General features: G+C 46.4%; 7 protein-coding genes across 7 annotated transcripts; 5 read left to right on the top strand and 2 right to left on the bottom strand.

Moving 5' to 3' along the window:
• Window positions 1–529: 529 nt before the first annotated feature.
• On the top strand, window positions 530–2,086 carry F4822DRAFT_445451 (uncharacterized protein; the record flags this gene model as incomplete). The annotated part of the gene is made up of 5 exons (XM_051463381.1): window positions 530–823; window positions 878–1,263; window positions 1,322–1,395; window positions 1,447–1,503; window positions 1,659–2,086. The coding sequence occupies 5 exons, from the start codon at window positions 530–532 to the stop codon at window positions 1,985–1,987; spliced, it is 1,140 nt and encodes a 379-aa protein (XP_051311275.1). The 3' UTR covers window positions 1,988–2,086.
• On the bottom strand, window positions 1,754–4,194 carry F4822DRAFT_413161 (GMC oxidoreductase). Its single transcript, XM_051459030.1, has 4 exons — window positions 3,768–4,194; window positions 3,683–3,702; window positions 3,056–3,633; window positions 1,754–3,007 (listed from the first exon to the last, which is right to left on the bottom strand). The coding sequence occupies exons 1-4, from the start codon at window positions 4,131–4,133 to the stop codon at window positions 2,187–2,189; spliced, it is 1,785 nt and encodes a 594-aa protein (XP_051311274.1). The 5' UTR covers window positions 4,134–4,194; the 3' UTR covers window positions 1,754–2,186.
• Window positions 4,195–5,048: 854 nt separating this feature from the next.
• Window positions 5,049–6,672, top strand: F4822DRAFT_345855 (SET domain-containing protein). Its single transcript, XM_051455875.1, has 2 exons — window positions 5,049–5,862; window positions 5,920–6,672. The coding sequence occupies exons 1-2, from the start codon at window positions 5,168–5,170 to the stop codon at window positions 6,452–6,454; spliced, it is 1,230 nt and encodes a 409-aa protein (XP_051311273.1). The 5' UTR covers window positions 5,049–5,167; the 3' UTR covers window positions 6,455–6,672.
• A 293-nt stretch (window positions 6,673–6,965) lies between these two features.
• F4822DRAFT_413156 (DUF829-domain-containing protein) lies at window positions 6,966–8,278 on the top strand. The gene has a single exon (XM_051459029.1). The coding sequence runs from the start codon at window positions 7,107–7,109 to the stop codon at window positions 8,001–8,003; it is 897 nt and encodes a 298-aa protein (XP_051311272.1). The 5' UTR covers window positions 6,966–7,106; the 3' UTR covers window positions 8,004–8,278.
• A 179-nt stretch (window positions 8,279–8,457) lies between these two features.
• Window positions 8,458–11,156, top strand: F4822DRAFT_345814 (fungal-specific transcription factor domain-containing protein). The gene is made up of 7 exons (XM_051455874.1): window positions 8,458–8,640; window positions 8,692–9,064; window positions 9,120–9,339; window positions 9,409–9,440; window positions 9,493–10,723; window positions 10,780–10,977; window positions 11,053–11,156. The coding sequence occupies exons 1-6, from the start codon at window positions 8,567–8,569 to the stop codon at window positions 10,947–10,949; spliced, it is 2,100 nt and encodes a 699-aa protein (XP_051311271.1). The 5' UTR covers window positions 8,458–8,566; the 3' UTR covers window positions 10,950–10,977; window positions 11,053–11,156.
• Window positions 10,996–13,057, bottom strand: F4822DRAFT_438221 (major facilitator superfamily domain-containing protein; the record flags this gene model as incomplete). The annotated part of the gene is made up of 6 exons (XM_051462492.1): window positions 10,996–11,012; window positions 11,228–11,866; window positions 11,926–12,106; window positions 12,166–12,501; window positions 12,568–12,849; window positions 12,926–13,057. The coding sequence occupies 6 exons, from the start codon at window positions 13,055–13,057 to the stop codon at window positions 10,996–10,998; spliced, it is 1,587 nt and encodes a 528-aa protein (XP_051311270.1).
• Window positions 13,058–14,046: 989 nt separating this feature from the next.
• On the top strand, window positions 14,047–15,622 carry F4822DRAFT_413153 (uncharacterized protein). Its single transcript, XM_051459028.1, has one exon. The coding sequence runs from the start codon at window positions 14,192–14,194 to the stop codon at window positions 15,224–15,226; it is 1,035 nt and encodes a 344-aa protein (XP_051311269.1). The 5' UTR covers window positions 14,047–14,191; the 3' UTR covers window positions 15,227–15,622.
• The last annotated feature ends 30 nt before the right edge of the window (window positions 15,623–15,652 follow it).

Here is a 15,652-nt window from a genome sequence, read left to right as displayed (position 1 = left end):
TGTGTTAGTCGTCTAGCTGCTCTAGGCGACATGACACGATTATTGTTGATGTTGGAGCAGGGGGAAATCGGCATTTAGAACCCCCTGCGCCCGAAGGAATGAACGGCGATATTGTGTGTTACAATATATGCCAACTTGGTAATACAATTATGAGGGGCTGAGAAAGATAAGTTAGGGGTTCCGCGACAATTGTCTCCTATTTGTTCTTTCTCCCGATAGAACTGCGAGCCTGATGAATGGGCATTCCGATCATTACTTATTAGTGCCAGTAAAACAACATTAAAGTGTTACATTATGTGCGGTTTGTAGATTGGCTTGCGTATACTCAAATTGATGTTGGTGGTTTGAAGGATTCTCTTCAGCGACGTCTCACCAACAACAACCAAGGGTAGCGTGGGGGATTTTAATAATTGGCCATAGACTATTAGATTGAATTATCATTATTTCTTGCATTGATACCCGCCTTAATTATCAAGCTTAACTTGTGGAACTTTACCAACACGCTTTGAATGGTAACGCACGTTCAACAATGTCAACGGAGAATCAAGCTCAACCACCGCTGGACTATTCGAACGATGGACCCGCCGCCCTTATCCCCTCCTACATACTTGGGTTCCTTGCGACTGTGATCGTGGCATTGCGGTTTTGGGCGAGGAGGTTGATTGACCCTGCCTTCAGACTTGACGATTATCTTGTGCTTTCAGCCCTCGTTATCCATGCAGGTCTCTTGGCTGCTAGTACTGTCGCCGTGGTGAGAGGAGGGCTAGGGCGAGACATCAGAATTGTCAGTCAAGAACCTGGGGCTCTTAGGACTAGCTTTGAAGTAGGTTTCTCACGCAACAATCCTTAAGACAGTTAATTTAACAACTATCATCAGATGCTTTTCATGGCGGAAATATTCTACGGATTTAGTTCCACCTTAGTAAAATTAAGCGTACTTGCGTTCTATCGAAGGGTTTTCCCTATTCGAGCCGTCAAAACCTCCAGCGTTATACTCGCTTCGATATGCATTGGATGGTTGATTGCCATCCAGATAGTAAACCTGGTACAATGCCGGCCCCTTGAAGCTTTCTGGCGCCAAGAGCTTCAACTACTCCCAACGACACATTGTTTAGACCCAATTCTCTTCTTCATGGGAAACTCAATAGCCAATTGTGTCATTGACTTTGCCATTTTGATTCTTCCTATTAGGGAGGTATTGAAGCTGAAGATGTCGACGTCGAAAAAAGCTGGAGTTTGTGGTATCTTTCTTTTAGGAGGAATGTGAGTGTGCCCCGATACCCATTATAAGGTAGATTTCTTGGCTAACGTTTTATCCTAGGGCTTCCGCAGCTAGCATGACACGCACAATATTCACAGCAGTGATGTGGAATGAAGGGACAACTAACTTTACTAGTAAGTCACATCAACGATCAAAATCAACGTGTTACATGCTAATTCACCTAGAACAATTTATCCCGGGAAGTGTCGCTTCAGTCGTCGAAATATATGTAGCTATTATAGGTACGGATAAAATATCCTACATTTTCACGACACTGCTATATTTCGTCAAAGACCTCCCCCCAGATACAAAACCACTATCAGCTACCTAATCTTATGTTTGAGAAGTATCAATTTGAAATCCTAGATGGCTAACTAATATGTTTTCGTACACATAGGCGCGTGCCTTCCGACACTCGTACCTGTCTATCGTAAATTGCGTTACGGCGATCCTCATTCTAGGCCATCGAATGCGACAACGATAGGCAGAATAACCACACTTGGCAGGTCGTCGAATAAGAAATTAAATAGTAGAACGGATGGAGAGTTCGAGAGGCTGGACACAGACGAAGAGTTCCCCTTGGCTTCCCGTGGCGTCCATCATGTCAATATCAGCAGCTATGGCGGTCCAAATTCGCTGCCCACGACTTACCCGGATATTCCTCTTGAAGGAATCATGGTACGGCATGATATGACTTGGTCGGACAACGGAAAGCCAATAGTATAAACTGGAATGTGGGATTTTGATGCCTATTCAGATCCGCAGCGATGTAATATTATGTTTACCTAATGAAAATCTTTACGCTATTTTCACATTAGGGTATTGTCTTTTTGAAGTGGTATCCTATATACCCTGCGTACGAGCCGACAAATGCGATAACTCCCTAGCCATGATATTCACAGCCGCATATATCCTCCACAGCGAGTTAATTCGGCCCCCTAGCTTCCCTTCTTTCAACATTATCCATTCGGATCATATCTGCAGCCTTCTCAGCAATAGTATACACTGTAGCTTGAAGATGCCCGCTAATTTGTAGCGGCATTATGCTTGCATCGACCACCCTTAGCCTTTCCACCCCATATACCTGAAGTCGATCATTGACTACCCCTGAGTGAATACCACCACCACCACCCATTGCACAAGTGCCTACTGGATGCCAATCAGTACTTGTGTTATTAACAACCCACTCTCTTAACTCATCATCACTGTTTACAGAAGACGAAGGAGTTCCCTTTGAGAGTACAACGCCCGATAATGGCGCTGTCTTGAATATTTTATCGGTAAAACGCATGGACTGTGTCATAATCTCTAGGTCTATCTCTCCATGAGCACCGGAATAATATCCGGGGTCAATGATTGGTTTGTCTGAAATAGTAGGCCTATCCTTGGCGCTAAGCCGTGATCCTGGGATATGGATGCTTCCTCGTGAAAAGGGGTATTGCAATATTTGGAGTATACTCGCATATTTCTTGCTATTTGATGGTTCTGGAACGAAATTTGAGTTCCAGTTCCCTGGTTCCAAGAGGAACTCGACATGACCAAGCTTTATGCCGCTATCGAATCGACCCTTCAGGATCGCCATTTGTTCTGGTGGATATTTCTCAAGTCTTTCGATCTTCGAAACGATCCGCTCGACTTTATCTTGTGCAGTTATAATTGATAATGGAAGGTAACAGAGTGGATTGCCTGGAGGACCAGGGCTCATTTCTTCTACGGATGGATCAAGCTCGCAGACGGTCACGGTTGCTGGTAGACAATTAGCTTATACTAAGTGGAGGCGACATGTTTACTCACTTAGGTGGTCTTGGAGGTTTTCGCCAACGTTGGGATTGGCTACTTTGACCTCGATTCCCGCCTCCTCGAGAATCTGAGGGTTACCTATCCCGGAGAGCTCAAGAAGTTGTGGCGACTGGATACTTCCTGTGCTAAGAATGATTTCCCTAGATGCTAAGACAGCGAAGGAGTTGCTACTGTGGGTAAAGCGGGCACCGGTAGCGGTCCATTGTCCGCTCTGTTGGTTTATGATGACCTCTTCAACAAGGGCCTCCGTAAGCACGAAGAGGTTTTGCCTCGATAAGTTCGGTTCGAGATATGCGGATGCTGCATAAGACCTTGTGTTGCTTTCGGGATGTACTGAGACCAGATTCTTCCAAACACCAACATTTGACCCGGAAAGGTGTGTCTTATTCTCCGGTATGTTGAGATTATTGAGAGTATTGTGGCAAAGCTCGTGTGTTTCTGAGTACTGTTTAGAGCGTGTTATATGGATTGGCCCCTGAGTGCCCATAGCTTCCCCACCAGAGTAGACTTGGTGATCGTCTTGGTATTCCTCCTTTGATAGGTGGAACCCCTCCGTCCTCTTGAAAAAGGGACTTAAAGATTATTTAGTAAATATACTTAGTCGCTACAAGGAAGACTTACAGTAGACTATCCCAACCCCACTACAAAAACGACTGTCAGCAAACACTCAACCATCTAAGTCCATAAAGGGGGTCGTGAGACATACACCCTTATTCCCCAATTTCTCCCAAGCATCATAGTCCTCTTTACTCGCACGATTCCATGTCATTAAATTCAATGCGCTGCTACCTCCCAGAACCTTCCCTCTTGGCCAGGCAAGACTCCGTCCACCTAGTCCTTGTTGCGGAGTTGTTTCAAACTTCCAATCGTATTTGAGAGCATTGTATTTTCCGGGCTCATCAATAGTATCGTCTCCCAGGCCGTTTGGACCTGCTTCCAAGACCCCAACAATCACATTGGGGTCTTCAGATAGGCGCGCTGCAAGTGCTAGTCCAGCAGTCCCACCACCGAGGATGAGGTAGTCAAAATCGCGAGCGGCGAAGTCTTCTGGGGTTATTGACAGCAGGGGCATTTTCGAGGGAGTACTAATTAGGCGGTAACTAAAAGATGTTAGTAGGTAAGAATTGATGAATATGGAAAGGTGTTCATGAATCCCCTCTCTTGGTGAAACCCACGTGGCCTAGATCTCGAGGAGCAGAAAGTGGTGTAACACACCCGATTAGGAAACCCGATGGAAGTATGCCCACTTGGGGAAATAATCGGCCGCTGACGGGCCATTGCTACTTTACTATAACTCTCAAGCAGGAGCATCTTCCTTCTTGGTAATTATCCATTTTTGATATATACTTTAGTTTAACATCACTCGCTATGTTCGATTACATCACCACATCAAGGTTTCGTTAATCACCGTAAAGCCGTTATTTAGGTACAACCAGACGTAGACTCAGAGCAATTACAACCTAGACCAATTAGCTAGAAGGGATTAATCAGTAATTACCTAACCCTATGAATTGTGTGACGTGAATCAGCGGTACTGAGACCTTTAGGGGCTTGATTATATGATTAATATATAATGTATCTAGGTACTTATAGGGGTATAGCTAAATTATTCCATTCGCACATTACAATGATTAATTATTTATTATATAGATAGTTCTACCTGGGGAATGATGCCTTTATAGAGGTTGCTATGTTGTTAAATGGAAGAGGGCGATGTCATGGCTCACCCATACACTCAAACGCCCAATCCGCCGGCGGAGCGACTCAACGTGACACACGAAAAAGGGACCTGGGGGCTTGAAATCGAAGATTTGGTCATCGCAATAAGTTGTTTGAAATATATGGTAATATCCACATGCAGATCATAATAACAGGCAGAACACATGGTTGTTTACCAGCCACATGGAAATCGCCCCCTTCAAGCCCGGGTAAACTGAAAGAGTTGAACGAAAAGCGACATATTTTGGACGATCCTATTACTCCTTTTTCCGATCCGATATGAACACATTTTCCAGTTACATATGAGAAACTCTAAGGATTTTAAGAATAAGTTTCATCGGGCCATCAGCTATTGAGTCCTGGTAGCCCCGACTACAAACAGCAACCATGCGCGTCGCAGCCTTCTATGGCTACTTCGCACTCTTCGGAGGGACGGCTGAAGCGATTCTCCAATCAGGTACCTGCCCATGGAGCCCATTGCAGATTATCGGGGATCAAATATGTGCTAGTCAAATCCCAGTACGAAGTTCCTTACGAGGCAAACTTGCAGAAGGACAAAAGGGGGCCCATGATTCTATTTCACTACATCCGGATTGGAAAGGCCCAGAACATTGCGTTAATGGGACATGTATATTCTCAAATAAACGCATAGGCGATGGCATTGTCCTTCTCACCACCGAAAGGAATGCACAAATAGCGAGCAACTTCCCGCATAATAACAGCTCTACGACGACTACTCCTCCTTTTCATGTAGCCGAAATACGTGGAAAGGGAGTTGGAGTTATCGCCGATAGAAAGATCCTCAAGGGTGAAACTATCTTAATACGATCGCCTACGATGATGGTGCAAACTGCTCCCCACGTGGGCATGGAACCAGGGACGAGAGAGGTACTCTACGACATCGCTATAGGAAAACTCCCTAGTAAAGGACAAGGGCTCTTCATGGGACAGATGGGCAGAGATGTTCATGACAAGATCGAAACGAATTGTTTTCAACTGTACATTGACGGAGCGAATGATTCTGGGAGCCACCTCGGCTGTTATCCAGAGATATCCCGATTCAACCATGATTGTAGACCAAAGTAAGCTCACGTCTCTAAAGACTATGGGAAATTGGCTAATACGATTCATAAATCTAGTATCCACTATCGCATAAATAACATGACTCATACAACTGTTGCTGCGCGTGACATTGCGCCAGGCGAGGAGCTAAGCATTAGTTATATCGAATTAATGCTCTCGCGAGAAGAGCGCCGCTCCCGCTTACGCCAGTGGGGATTTGAATGTGCCTGTTCACACTGCAGCATGAGTGATGAGGAGGCAGCAGCCTCAGACGCGAGGCTCCAAAAGATCGAGGAATTAGAGACCGCTTTAGAGAACTTCAATGAGACACTTGTCACTGCGGAGACCGGTGCACAACTGGTAAACCTTTATCACAAGGAGAGGCTCGACATTTATCTTGGACAAGTGTATACTCGGGCAGCTTTGAACTTCGCGCTTTTTGGCGAGGAGGAGAAGGCGAAGGAGTATGCATTGGCTGCGGTAGAGGCTGTTGAAAGGGAATCTGGGCCAAAAGCGGGCGACCTTAAGGCAATGCGGATTTTAGCAGAAAATCCAAGAGCGCACTGGACTTGGGGGAAGCGAAGAAAGAGCAAGCCTAGCAATGGAGTATGAGCATGTCCAACTTGTCGTCTCCTAAATTGGAATATGTTGTACAACTACAGGTTACACAGAGGTACCTAGTATTATATTACTCCTAGAAAATACTCCGGTGTAGAGATGTCTGCGCTCTGAAAAGATGAATCTCCCGCTCGCTGCGTCATGAAGTGGTTCCACGTAATAGGGTGAAACCCCTATAACTAATAGCCGCTTACTAAGTACCTTTTAGGCACCTACTTCTTAACGGCCCGAAATCTAAGCTACGGCGCTCAACACTTACGTCGATGCCGTGTAAATAAGTAAGAAAGAATCGAAGGATTCCATAATCCGGACTTCTATTCCCAACAAAAAATCTTAATCCGTAGCATTGGCCCCACTTACCTCGGTTCTCGGAGCGGACTATTATGGTGCTTTTCATGGCGTCCAATGGGGCCGGCAGAGTGACATTACAGCGATCGCTACCGTACTAGTTTACTGATAGAAACGGGGGGCAGGGATCAAATTGATAGGTAGGCTGCGTAGGTATCTTTGAAATAATCAACTTGTCAAATTTATTTAATATGTTACGAGTGTTTGGTATCTAGATATCTATGTTACGTTTCAAATAGAATATTATGCAAAAGTTCAAAAATTCACTATAATTTCAACGCTGTCTCATGCTATAATTATGGTCGCTAAGAGCTCGACATTCCCGGGGTTCACACCTATCTCCGATCGAATCTTTCTCCGCAATGAAGATTCCAACCCCGATTCCGATCCACTCGAGACCACTCAGCAGAACCAACCAACAACGATTGTTGTCTACGGCTGGGGTGATGGTCTCCCTAAACATGTCGCGAAATATGTAGATGGTTACCATAAATTATTCCCGGCGGCTCGGATTTTGATGGTTATTTCGTCGACTTTCGCAGCGTCATATGAATCGCTCGAAAAGCGAACGAAGGTCATGCTGCCCATCATCGACGCCGTATTCTCGGACCCGGATGATGAATCGCAACGAGTCATTCTGCATGCGATGTCCAATACCGGAGGGATATATATGGCCGCGACGTTAAACGCTTTCCAGTATCGCCACGGAAAAGACAAGACGCTTCCACACCACCTGTGTGTGGTTGACTCCACACCTGGAAGCACTGTGTTTTCAACAGAAGTAAGCAAATGGGCTAAGGCGATGGCGTTGGGATCGGCAAAATGGTTTCCATGGCCATTTGCAGTGACACATGGGTTGTGGTGGGCATTCTTGTACGCAATGTTCCTGGTCGAGAAGGCATTTGGAAGGGTACCCTCCGGCGTTTATAGCTGTAGGGTGTTTCTGGACCACACAATAGCGACGACCAAGGCGCCAAGATTGTTCTTGTATTCAAAGACAGATGATATAATCGGATGGGAAGATATTGAGGCCAATGCAGCGCAGGCGCAGTCTAGTGGTTATAAAATAGACCTAGAAATGTTTGAGGACTCCCCACATGTTGGACACATGAGGATGCACCCTGTTCAGTATTGGAGTGCGATAGAAAGATGTTGGAATACCTCGATGGAATTGGAATATGGTGGGAAATCATAAACAAGAATGTCCTTGGTGCGAATGAGGCATGCAGATATATCGATCTGTTAACTTAATAGGAGATGGCCATTTATCTTCGTTTCCTAGTTGGCGATTTAGAGTGGGCGTCGGGGTTAGAGGCCCGTCGATTATAGACCAACAGTTGATTCCGAATGGGGTATACGAATAATTAATTTAATATATCTACCAAAATTCCCAGCTAATTACCTATATTTAATTTGCATCCTAGACGGAAGAGGTTTACCATATAAGTTTTGAAGTATTCTCTAGGAAATGTATCTAGCCACCCCCTGGATGAGGCATTACTGATTCACGGTGGCGGGGTACGGTGGCTGGAAGGTGTACCTATGTATCCCGAATTGGGGTAGATTTTCGCTTTAAAGTTCCGCCAACTCCGATCTCTTTTTAGCGCTTACGGACCGAGCCGTTATCTCCGCTTAGCTCAACATCGTCATGGCACGCTGTTACGTTGTCTCCAAAGACCACCTAGTCCTGCACTCTAGCAGTGACTATCGCGGTCATTTCAAGTCTTTTTAATATCTTTTTTAGTTGATAATTAAGAAATGTCACAAGTATCATCCCACAGCAGAAGACGCGATAAGCCGATTCTAAGCTGCACGTTTTGTAGAGGTCGCAAGTGAGTTAGTCTTACTCGGGGATAACATGAATCCTGCTTAACTCCTTCTAGACTTCGTTGCGACAGACAATCTCCCTGTGGAGCTTGTACGAGGCGTGGGAAGCCTGTGGAATGTGTTTATAGCTGTTCGGAGCAAGAGCGAAAAGATGCTATTGACTATCGGCCTCGTGCCACCAGAAGCCAACAGGCTCGTCAGAGGATAGCTCGCCTTGAAAGCCTCGTCACTGAGATGAGAGATATGGCACAACAGAATTCCCGCCAACGATTAAAAGAGGGGATACAACCCCAAAGTACTCACAATAGCTCGGATCCGTCATTAACTCCCCCGGATAACCACGTTGTGGACAATATGGGCAAACTAAGTCTTACCGAAAACCACACAATCTACACTGGTAGCTCTCATTGGGTTACGATATTGGAGGATGTAGGTTTGTCTTGCGAAATCTTGCGTTAAACCAACAAGCGATTGACATTCTTAGATCCGACGCCTCAAGGATGAGCTGTCCCAAGAGTACCCCGAAAATCCTACAAACCCAGAACCAGACTCCGGACCATCGCCCAGACACCCCGCGACTAAGATTTCCCTCCTCAATAGTGCACATCGCCTCCCAAGAGAACAAATTTTGGCAAGGATGCCTCCCCGCAAAGTGGTTGATAGACATGTTTCCCAATTCTTTAATACTTTCGACATGGGTCGATGTAAGTTATGATCTCAGTACTCCCAATTCCAGTCTGGTATGCCTGTGTGGCGACTTACTTTTTGGGTAGTTATCCTGCCCCGGAACAAGTTCTTCTACGAGGTAAGACTTCACATAGGCGCCCTCGAACTCACCTATTTACTCGCCGATCTAGTATGGAAACTTTTGGGATAACCCCTCTAATGTCCCTATTATGTGGGTCGGGCTGTTGTTCGGTATCATGAGTGTGTCTGCATTTCTCAAGCAGCAAGATGCTAATACCCTTGGCATATATCCTGCGGAGGCGCAAGATACGTTAGAGGCTTACCGCGCTTCCACGATCCACTGCTTAGTTGCTGGGGATTATCTCCGGCCGGGCAAATATACCATAGAAACGTTGATACTACTTTTTACGGTGGATCAAAACGTTAACGTCGATACGTCCATTGGTAACTGGGTACTAATTGGCGTTATCATCCGACTTGCATTGCGCATGGGGCTGCACCGCGACCCATCACATTGGCAAGATATTCGGCCATTGCAGGCAGAGATTCGGCGACGAATATGGATAACCCTCTACCAGATGGACTTCTTCACTAGCACCCAAGTCGCCTTGCCGCGCATTATAAAGGACTCTCAGTGTGATGCACGACCCCCTATACACTTGTTTGATCAAGACCTTGGTTTGGACAATGACGAAATCCCGCCGGAAAGGCCATTGACAGAACATACGCCACTTTTATATATCATCCATAGGCATCCTGTCATCAAAGTGGCGGCGGAGATCTATGACGCAACCGAAGCCGGTCCACCATCATCCGCTACGATAGCTGAACTCAGCGCGAAACTCCGAAATACTGTTGACGCGATACCCCCTTCTCTCAGGTATAAGTCGATCGAAACTTCCGTTGTGGATACACCCGCCACTGTACTACACCAAATGATTTTAAATATCCTTATTAACAAGGCTATTTATCTCCTCCATCGACGAAGCTTCATGAAAGGCCCCACCGGAGAAGAAACCGCCAAGTCTAATGAATTATGTATCGAGGCTGCGTTGGAAATTCTAGAACATCACCGAAGAATGAACGAAGAGATTCAGCCTGGAGGGCTCATGTTTGGTATACGTTGGAAGGTTAGCTCGTCACTTAATCATGAGTTTCTTCAAGCTACGATGATGTTGTGTCTCGCTTTGGGTAGATTCAATGAGGAAAACGCGGAGACGGCAAACTCGCGGACTCTTTATCGGCAAGATGATATTATACAAGCTTTGGAATTCGTGGCTGGCATTTGGGAGAAAAACGCTGAACGGTCTACAGAGGCGCGGAGAGCATTAAAGGCTATTGCGACTGTGCTGCACCGAGATGTAGATACATCAAATCCGCCTGATTCGGCTCCTTCAGATGGTGAGTATCTCTTAAATCCACATTACTTCAAATATCTAATACTGACCACCATGTAGCACTGTTTGATCACATGCCAGGACTATCCGCCCAAAGTTACTTCGAGAGTTTCGATTATGGACAGAACGTTGGTTTGGATCCCTCCTTTTTCACGGTTAATGACAGCGACGTTATGGGATTCGGATGCATGCCAAATGACTTTTCCACCGACCAACAATTAAATTTGTGACGTGGCGAAGAATCGCCCCGCGAGATGAGTGAGTTTTTTATTACATCTATCGTGTGATTATATCTAATATTATTCTGCTTTGTTAAGCTAATATGTTCTATGGATTAAAGGATTGGCGATATTCGAGGTACATAATTATATCCTCGGTGGGCGCACGTTCACCCTCATTGAAGTTCACCTCGGATAGATGAGTCCAAGACGCATCATTCCCTTCTACTCGGTCGAACCCTGCTGAGTCATGCTCTCGCTTGCTTGTCCATCTTCAGCGCTTTGGGTACTATTGGAATTTTTCTGCTTGACGCTACGCCACTCCATGGCTAAGCCGCCAATAATCGAAATGCAGGACATGATGAGAGCAACCTGAAAGCAGACACGCAATGAGTCGTTATAGGCTCCCAAGGCCGCATCGTGCGACTGAGATGGAATGATATCGAGGATACCGGTAACACCAGCATTCTCTATTTGTTGAGGGGTAATGTTCGCGATACCAGCGAGGCGCTTGGCCAATTCACCATCAAGAACGTTCTGACCGATCGAGGAGAAAATAGACCCAAAAAGAACCTGACCGAACAACATGAGCGAAACGCCTATTGAGGACTCCTCTCGTCGCAATACCGTCTGTGCGGCCACATTAGGTGCCTGGACCGAGCTACCGAAACCCCAGCCGTAAAGGATCTGATAACCAATCCATTGACCCACCGTCGTATTGACCTCGAGAGTGGTAATTAGGCCGGTTCCAATTGAAGTGAGGCAAATGCCGAGAATCAAGAATGGCGTATAGTAACCAATGCGACTCGTTAATATGCCCGCGAGAACGGACGATATAACCAGGGCAATCACTTGTGGTAGAAGGTGGACACCACTTTCAACCGCCGAATCACCCTTAATGGCTTGGAACCAAATCGGGAGGTAATAAACTGATGTTCTTGAGTCAGCGCGTAGCCTCACAGGCATTCATCGGGTATGGCAAACTCACGCACTAGCATCTGGTGTGCGCCAGCACAACAGCTGACGAAGAAACCGCTGGCGACGCTACGCTGGACGAAAATGTGCGGGGGTACCGTCGCTCTCTCCGGCTTCCAGATTTGAATTACGACAAATGCGATCAATAGCGCGAAAGCGAGAACAAGTAATGTAATGCTACGGCTATCGCTCCACTATGCTGGGGTTAGCTCTACCAGTCAAATACAATGGAGACGCTACGCCGAGTACTCACACTATAGGTGAAACCACCCCACTGCAAAGCCAAGCACAAGCAAACCACTCCGGGGAAGAGAGCGATTAGGCCTTCGGCGTTGAGTTTAACCAACTTGTGCTTCAAGACATCCTTTTCACTATCTCGATCAGGGAGCTGGAGAAGGAAGAAAATAAATAGTACGACCACAGCTCCTAGAGGAAGGTTGATATAGAAACACCACCTCCAAGTAACATTTGTGGTGAAAGCCCCGCCTACCAGCGGGCCAATGACTGAAGATACCCCATAAACGGCACCGATGAGACCCTGGTAAAAGGGGCGTTTTTCTAGCGGAACGGCGTATACGACGATGGTTATCTATGGTTAAGGTTAAGCAGACTTGATCAGAAAGGAGAAGAAAAGTAATCAAAAGGGAAGACCTACAGCACCTGACTGAATACCTCCGGCTCCCAAGCCAGCGATAGCCCTGCCGATGATGAAAGCGACGGAACTAGGCGCCGCGCCACAGATGGCCGAGCCAATCTCGAACAGGAGGACGGTTATCAAGAAAGTTATTTTGATGTTGAACATGGTGTATACTTTTCCGAATACCAATAGAAACGTGCAGTTCGTGAGCAGGTAGGCCGTGCCATACCAACCGATATCATTGGCGGCGTGAAATTCGTTGGTGATGGCCGGTATGGCGGTTGAGATGATAAGTCGATCCTGTGAATGATGCCCGTTAGCTCGCATTCGCAAGATAGCGGGTACTTGCAAGTGATATTGCTGCTCGTCTACTTACCAATGATACCAAGAAAATGGAAATGTAGATGGAGGTCATGAGAAGCGCGAGTTTAAAACCCGACGGGTAGACGAAGGCAGCGGTATCGGTAGGTTGCGTTTCGCTATTCGATGTAGACTTGTCGGATGCCATCTTGTCGTCCCCTACTTGGCCATTCTCTTGCTGCGGTACTTCCTCCTTTTCTATAGACATGATCACGGATGAGCGTGGTGTCGTAGGTCAAAGACTAGTAAAAATTCTAGATGCTTTACACATATCTATCAGGAATTGGAATGCACGCATAAGCTGCGTCGCTTTTATTACATTTTGACTACCTATCCTCCATCACGGACGGTGCCTGCTACGCTCGCGGACGTGACAAGCCACAGGAGAACTTTCACATAGATCAATTTCGCTCAACGAGGTGCTGAGCCACATCCCTGCTATTTACGCTAACTAGCAGCTCATCCACCGCCAGTAAGGCTCGTGACCGTCCGACTGTCCGCTCTTCCGTAAGTTGAGTCGGACTCGGACCACGGATGCGAAAGAAATTGTCCGGCACGGTCAGTGATAATAATATGGAATTAATAATTGATTCTCCGGATATCCTAGACATTCCAACGTCGACGTGTAGATCTATTCGCGTCATGTATATAATCACGTAAACCCCGCCCGTAGAATTACTGGCCCAGGGGAAGGGATAGCTCCTAACATATCGGACTTCCACGCTCTCAATACACGACCGGGAATTAGCAAAGAAGTTCTTAAGTCCGAATTATTGACCGTCTATGAGCCTACTTCGAGTTATTTTTATCATTGTGACGTTGCGGGACGATCCAGCGACAGCTCTCCCAATCTAAGACCCACTCATTGAACGGAAGCCATCGCCAATACACATTCGTGGTACTACGTAAATAAAGAAACGTAAAGGTAAATTGAAAGTCACGACAGGGAGCGAAAGACCAGGCTTAATGTAAAATGTATGCGTATTACAAATCAGACTGCCAATACACAATAGAGTCGCCAACAACATAGGCTAATCGCTATGAGGATAAGTACATCCGGGCGGGGGCGGATATGATTGGCTGCCCAGGAACTATGTGACAAAGTCGCCGAAGCGGGACGATTGAAAACCCTACGGCTCAGACCGACGTTATATAATATCCTGGTATATAAGTCTTTCTTGTCGGAATTGTATTGTGATATCTATTAAGAGCAGAAATTAGCAGAAGCAATATTATCCCAGAAAAAAAAACCTCTAGTTGATTGAAATTTTGCATCGTCAAAATGAGCGGACAATCTAAATCTCGCGTCCTCGTTGTTGGTGCCGGATCGATGGGAATCATCTCAGGTTACATCCTCAGTCTTGCCGGAGCCGACGTGACATTCCTCATCCGCCCGCATCGCAAGGAGGCCTTAAGCCGACCGCAGATACTCTACTCGTATGACGACAACTCGTTAAAGGAGTACAAGGGCTACGATTTAATCACCAGCCCGTCAGACATCATTGGCAAGAACTTCGACTACATCCTCATCACGCTAGACGGCACCGCATTACAGAACGAGACCGGAACAAATCTAGTAAAAACCATAGGAGAAGCTGCACGCAATACAAACACCAAGGTCATTCTCGGAACCGTGTTCGTCGACTTGCGAACTTGGTTCCTTAAAACCTCGGGTCTTGCGGAGGACCAGGTGGCGAACGCAACCCTCGCGATTCATATCTACGCGACGAAGGACGTGACGCTACCCGCGAATCCTCCCGTTGACCCGGAGTTAGTCGCAAAATCGGATTTCGCATTTACTGATAAATTGGGCGACGGCATCGTACTTACTGATAATGCACCCGCTGCCGCGAAGGGCTTCGCTGAGCTCTGGAATGCGAGCAAACTCTCGAAATGCTCCGTTATCCCGGCGGTAGTCAGCGCAGCGAACATCAATCCATTTTTCGCCGTTCTCGCGGGATGCGATATTTTAGGATGGCCCAGATACAAGGACCTAGATACCAATAATGAAGTGTGGAAATTGAGTATTAGGGCAGTGAAGGAAATCCAGGGTCTGGGTATTCATGGGGAGCCAGGCCAGCAGGCAGCAACAGCGACTACGGAGGAGAACTTCGCGGCGCAGATGAAGGGTTTGGAGAACCAGATGCTGCCGTTTGAGTTGCAGGCGTTTAACCGCTTTCATCATGGTGGGAAGGTTAATGTTCAGGATACGGCGCATTTGCGCACTTGTCTTAGGTATGGTGAGGCGGAGAGGAAGACTATGGATGCGCTTAAGGAGCTTATACAGCGTGTGGAAGAGCATAAAGCTGCTGCATGATAGCGGTGTCTTTTTGCTTCTGATAGGGTCTTTCAGACTGAATTGAATCGAATAAGACCCTGCTTATGTATCGTCAGCAGTTTCGTGTCGGATTGTCGTAGAGTATTGCTAGAGTAGCCTATTAGTGACGCTACCTACGGGTAATACTTGGGGAATCAAGGCCTAGTGTACCAGGGAATTAAAAAAGGCTTGTGTCATAGGAAAACTGGTTTTTATAAAGGCCCTCTCTTGTCGTGGCAGGGGATTATGTAGAAAATGACTCTAAGACCCTTCTACTAGGTATTATGATAGTTCGATAGGATGATGTCAATTTCTTCCTCCTAGTTGAAAGATTTAATCTGTAAGTTAGTAGGTTAGTGAAAGCTAGAGTCTATGAGATAATAGTTCTTTACTCTGTTTATCTTTCTACTAAACTTGCGTGGCGTT

Source organism: Hypoxylon trugodes (genome assembly GCF_022578975.1).
Source record: "Hypoxylon trugodes strain CBS 135444 unplaced genomic scaffold F4822scaffold_8, whole genome shotgun sequence".
Lineage (NCBI taxonomy): Eukaryota > Fungi > Ascomycota > Sordariomycetes > Xylariales > Hypoxylaceae > Hypoxylon > Hypoxylon trugodes.
Note: the sequence above shows the minus strand (reverse complement) of the source record. Positions and strands in the feature narration are given on the sequence as shown.

Coding starts and splice junctions, on each gene's coding strand:
- F4822DRAFT_413161 (XM_051459030.1), bottom strand. CDS start 4,133: ATGCCCCTGCTGTCAATAACCCCAGAAGACTTCGCCGCTCGCGATTTT. Junction 3,703..3,767: donor AGAAATTGGGGAATAAGGGT/GTATGTCTCACG, acceptor TCGTTTTTGTAG/TGGGGTTGGGATAGTCTACT. Junction 3,008..3,055: donor AAACCTCCAAGACCACCTAA/GTGAGTAAACAT, acceptor ATTGTCTACCAG/CAACCGTGACCGTCTGCGAG.
- F4822DRAFT_345855 (XM_051455875.1), top strand. CDS start 5,168: ATGCGCGTCGCAGCCTTCTATGGCTACTTCGCACTCTTCGGAGGGACG. Junction 5,863..5,919: donor AACCATGATTGTAGACCAAA/GTAAGCTCACGT, acceptor TCATAAATCTAG/TATCCACTATCGCATAAATA.
- F4822DRAFT_413156 (XM_051459029.1), top strand. CDS start 7,107: ATGGTCGCTAAGAGCTCGACATTCCCGGGGTTCACACCTATCTCCGAT.
- F4822DRAFT_345814 (XM_051455874.1), top strand. CDS start 8,567: ATGTCACAAGTATCATCCCACAGCAGAAGACGCGATAAGCCGATTCTA. Junction 8,641..8,691: donor ACGTTTTGTAGAGGTCGCAA/GTGAGTTAGTCT, acceptor AACTCCTTCTAG/ACTTCGTTGCGACAGACAAT. Junction 10,724..10,779: donor TGATTCGGCTCCTTCAGATG/GTGAGTATCTCT, acceptor ACCACCATGTAG/CACTGTTTGATCACATGCCA.
- F4822DRAFT_413153 (XM_051459028.1), top strand. CDS start 14,192: ATGAGCGGACAATCTAAATCTCGCGTCCTCGTTGTTGGTGCCGGATCG.